This window comes from Merops nubicus, unplaced genomic scaffold, assembly GCF_000691845.1.
Source record: "Merops nubicus isolate BGI_N331 unplaced genomic scaffold, ASM69184v1 scaffold8375, whole genome shotgun sequence".
NCBI lineage: Eukaryota > Metazoa > Chordata > Aves > Coraciiformes > Meropidae > Merops > Merops nubicus.
Genome location: NW_008610204.1, coordinates 42,814 through 47,314, shown reverse-complemented (window position 1 = coordinate 47,314; position 4,501 = coordinate 42,814). Strand labels below are relative to the sequence as shown.

Below are 4,501 nucleotides of genomic sequence, written 5' to 3'. Positions count from 1 at the left end.
CAAGCCCCAGCAGACAGACAGACAGTCTGCCTCCCTGGATTTCTAGCAGCAGCACAGCAGCTACCCACCCCGCCTTGCTCTTGGGGCAAACGCCACCTCACCCAGACCCTTCTCCTGCATCTCCTACAGCCCTTTGGGACTCCAGAGATTCAGCCCTTTGCTCTTTACACAGTGCCACAAGTAGCACAAAACTCAACAGCAGGTCCCATCAGGCAGCTCTACGTGCCCAGCCACCACCACAACAGCTTCATGTGCTTCAGATGGTCCTGCTGGGCACAGCTTTTGATTTAAATGGAAGGGAACAAGAGACAAGGAATAAGTCTTGAAATACACCAGCACATAGCAACTGCTTTGCTGAACTTGATTAAGGGAGACTACAGCCCCAGCTGCACTTGCATTGATTTAGGGGCACATTCAGAGCTGTGCATGCCAAGCACATCTATTAGATCATATATCTGGGATACAATTCTGGGAAATGCTTGGTCATTTGGATGCTGAGTTTCTTGAAAGGTTTTGAAGCTAAACACTTGTGCCTGGCCAAGATTGTTCAGCATGGCTATCAGAAGAGTTTTACACAATTTATTTTCAAAATTATGTAATTTGGTAGGAAAAGAGAACAGCAGCTCTAGGAAAAAAAAAAAGTCTGGTTAGACTAGAATGATGGGCAGAAAAGAGATCACCACCTACTTCATCTCAAGAACTCAAATAAAAGTCTCGGATTCACAGCAAATGAGCTGTCAAGCCACCATGTCAGCTCCAGCATCACCACAGCCAGCAAAGTCCAGGCAAGGCTGAGCACAGGAAGCATTTGTGTCTGGATTTAGCATCTGCTCTACCATGCTTCCATCGACAAAGTGAAGAGAATCCAGTTTCCAGTGGGGTGCCCTAGACCTGCAAAGCAACTTAAACACACCAAGGCAGCTGTCTTCATGAGAGGTGAGGCTCTCCATGCTTTTCCTTCACAACTGGCACATCAGATCAGCCCCATCGCTGCTGATTCCTTAGGAGCTGGACAGTCTGCTCTGCCTCAGACCCTGCTGCCATGGGGTAAGCAGTGGGTGAGGTACAGTAACAGGAGGGGATCCACAGGGCCCAAACCACAGCCACGCTGGCCCAGGTGAGGCTGAGAGCACCCCCTGCAGCAGAGAGGAAGGGTGCTGGGCAGGACACAGCGCTGCCGGGGATCTGTCTCAGGGCACTCGTGCAAGCTGACTGCATGAAGAGTGTGGACTTCAAGCCTGCCTTCTGCCTTCTCACCTCCTGCACCCCATTCTGGGAACAGTGAGCTGGCTGAAGTGTTCACAGTGTGCTGTCTTCTGAGTGAGTCCCTCCACACCCCTTCCCCACCAGGGGAGAGCAGCCAGCAGAGATTCAAGGAATAGACCTGTCCAATGCCTTCTCTCCACATATCAACAGAAGGCTCAGACAGATTAATATTATCCAAAACAGACATTCTAGAGCCTGGCTGGTGCTCCCAACCAGGACATCCTGTTAGATATCCTGTGGAAAAACAGTATATTTTTTTTGGTTCCAGCTCCTATCCACTTTGTAGCCTCTCAGAACCACCCTTAGAGGTATGTACAGACTTGTCCTAGCACATTTTTGCTCTCAAGTATTACGTAAAATGTTTTTGCTTAGGCTGTGTTGAAGCTAGTTGAAGAACTATCCATATCTTAGGTAGCCAATAAAGCCATCCCCCAGAAAAAAAGCAACAGAGAGGCATAACATCACCTGCCTTCACAAGATACAGATGTATCAACATCTTCAATACTGTGCTCAGTTCTGGCCCAGGCAGCTCAAAGCCCAGAGAAGAGACAGGGTGGATAGCTAGAAGGGCAATGAAAATGATAAAAAAGCCTCTGTCCTAAGCTCTTCCACCACCTGCTCATCTTTATGGGACTTGAGACACAAGGAGAAAAGCAGCATTTTCTGTCACACAGGTCTCAGCTGCATTCCTTCACATCTTGCTGGATGTCTGCTGTGTTTACCTGTCCCTGACCCATCTAGCTGAGAGTGATGGGAAAATCCATACTGACTGTGCTCAAAGAGTTAATGAGCATGCTTTTGACACAGTGAGAGGTGGAAGCACAGGTGCTCCCAGAGTTGAAGAATGTCATTCCCCCCTTCAGACACTTAAACCACAGTTATCTGCAGTAAATGGTCAATGCTCAGCAGGACTTGCAACGTTCAGCAGCTGAAGATAAGCTCAAGGTTACACAGGCAGCTCATCAGACACACACTCCCCCCCACACCCCCAGCCCTGCTGCCTCCTGATGCTCCGGATCCCTGCAAAGCCAGAGGGGACCCCAGCACGCTGTGTTCCTGTTGGCACTCAGCCTAATGGGCCAGCAGCTAAGGACAAGTTTATTTCTGTTTGCTGATACAGCTGAGGAATGTTTCCTCCCCAAACGGCACCCTTAAGCCCAACACCTTCCAAGAGAGTAAGCAACAAAAACTGCACCATGGCAAGGGAAGGCAGAAATTAGAGGATTTTGATTACTGAAATACATACACCATGAGAGGTTTCATGTCAACCTTCAGAGTTGTATATAATTAAATACTCAGAATGTGTGTGTGACAGGTAATTAATCCCCAAAGCTGTTTCCTAACTATGAGCTGAGGTTTGTCACTTTGTCAGTTTGGCAGTATCTTGTAATGAAAATGAAATTCAGATGGTACTTCAAAAAAGAAAAAAATGGAGAGGTTAGTCCTGAATGCCTCTAGTACCTTGTGATCCTGTGGCTTTTCTGGCAGGAAGAAAACTACCTGGATAACTGCTCAAGACACCATGCTCCAACAGGAGACAGTGACAGATCCTGGAAGGTAAGCAGTAGGCAGGATTACACACCAAGTTGCTCCTGCTGGGCCTGAATACTCAGAAATGTTACTTTCCACTAGTGGTATCTCGAGGTGCTTTGATACAACCTAAGTCTGGGATAACATGGACTGGGAAAGGCTAGAACACTGGAGGTTATTTTCTTTAAGAGCATGAAACCCTGCAGACAGGACAGAAGGTTCCACATTGTTAGCCCAGTGACAGGACACAGCACTCCAGTATCTCCAGATAGCTTGGCAAGTCTCATTCTCATGCAACTCAAGCCCTAAAACCCTCCACGTCTTTTCCAAACCTCTCCCATCACAGGCCACAGTCTTTGAGTGGGACGACAGGCTTTTGAGGTCACCATTCTACATCAGAGTCACAGTTACCTGACATTTTGGGTAGGGTTCCACCTCTCAGAGGGCAGCTCTCCACTTTGTGGGTCATCTACAGGTGGATGAAGAATTGAAATACATACATCTCCATTCTGCAAGACAGAAACAGAAGTTGAGTAGCCTGACTTGAAGCAGACATCTAATGACTCAATTCCATTACTCCAGGTATGTTCTGAGAAGTTTAACCTTGTTGATGTGAACACCCCAAGTATCAGTGAAAATACACAAGAACTGGAAACACTTCTCAATTCTTTCACCTGCCCATATGCTCAAAAGTTTCCCTTGCTAAGGGAAACTTTTTTATCCATTTGCAGATGAACCATCTCAAGTCAAGAATTTTAAGAAATACAGCAAAGCCAGCAAAAGTAGTAATGAAGTAGAAAGAAAAAAATCAGTTTCTAGATAGCACATAATGTTACAGTGATAGAAAAGAGCTTTAGTCACAGGAGACAAAGTGGGGTTAAAAAAATGTTTTGTTCTGAGCTGTAGCTGTGTTCACTACAGGAATGTCTGAAGGGTTTAGCACTCTCCAGTAGCTCAGGTATCAGAGCAATGCTTCTCACCGGGCTGAAGAAGGCTGAACAGATGGTGCAGGGCAGGCTTACACTGCTCCTCTAGGACACAGCTGTCTGGAATACCAGGTGAAAAAGCAGGAGGTGCTCTCTTAAGGCTTCACTGAAAATCCCTTCCAGCATGCAAGAGGAAGAATATTCTGGCAGCATATGGAAACCATACTGCCACATAATCCTCAATCTGTTTTATTCACCAGTGTTATTGCCTGAATACATATTTAAATCTCCATAAAGCCTACCACTTATAAACACTTTAAGAAGCCTGCAAAACCAGTTCTGTACCAGCAACAGCATCTGACACCATTACTTGGTCAGAGTGCTGTAGCAGTAGTCACCACGGCTGATCCCCTCCACCGAAGCCGACTCCAGGGACTCAAGGGGTCCTGATGCCTTCCTACAGGATGGGTGAACGTGCAGACTGGGCCTGAGGTCAGCCAGCAGACGTTGCCCACCCCAGTCCCTGCTGGCTTACTGCCTTAGCGCTGGCTGCTGAGATGACTTCCAAGTCCCCAGAGGCACCCCCACACCCCCAGGCGGCACAGCCTCAGCCGATGGGCAGCACTCGCCCTGATCCAAAGCACGGGCTGATCACAGGAACAAGAGAAGCTGTGGACGAGTTGATGAGACTGCCACCTGGTCTCAGGTGCATCCCGAGGAGCCCCCAGCACTGCTCAGCACAGAGGGCAGAGCACGAGGCAGTGCTGGCTGCAGCGAGG

At 48.0% G+C, this 4,501-nt stretch overlaps 1 protein-coding gene across 1 annotated transcript in view; it reads right to left on the bottom strand.

The window, feature by feature from the left end:
• The window catches only part of CDC34 (cell division cycle 34), a gene marked incomplete at both ends in the record, with an annotated part of 8,191 nt that overhangs the window by 778 nt on the left and 2,912 nt on the right, over positions 1–4,501 (bottom strand). The window contains one exon of the mRNA XM_008940829.1: positions 3,208–3,305. Coding sequence (XP_008939077.1) covers positions 3,208–3,305 — 98 coding nt within the window. The remainder of the gene's footprint in view (positions 1–3,207; positions 3,306–4,501) is intronic.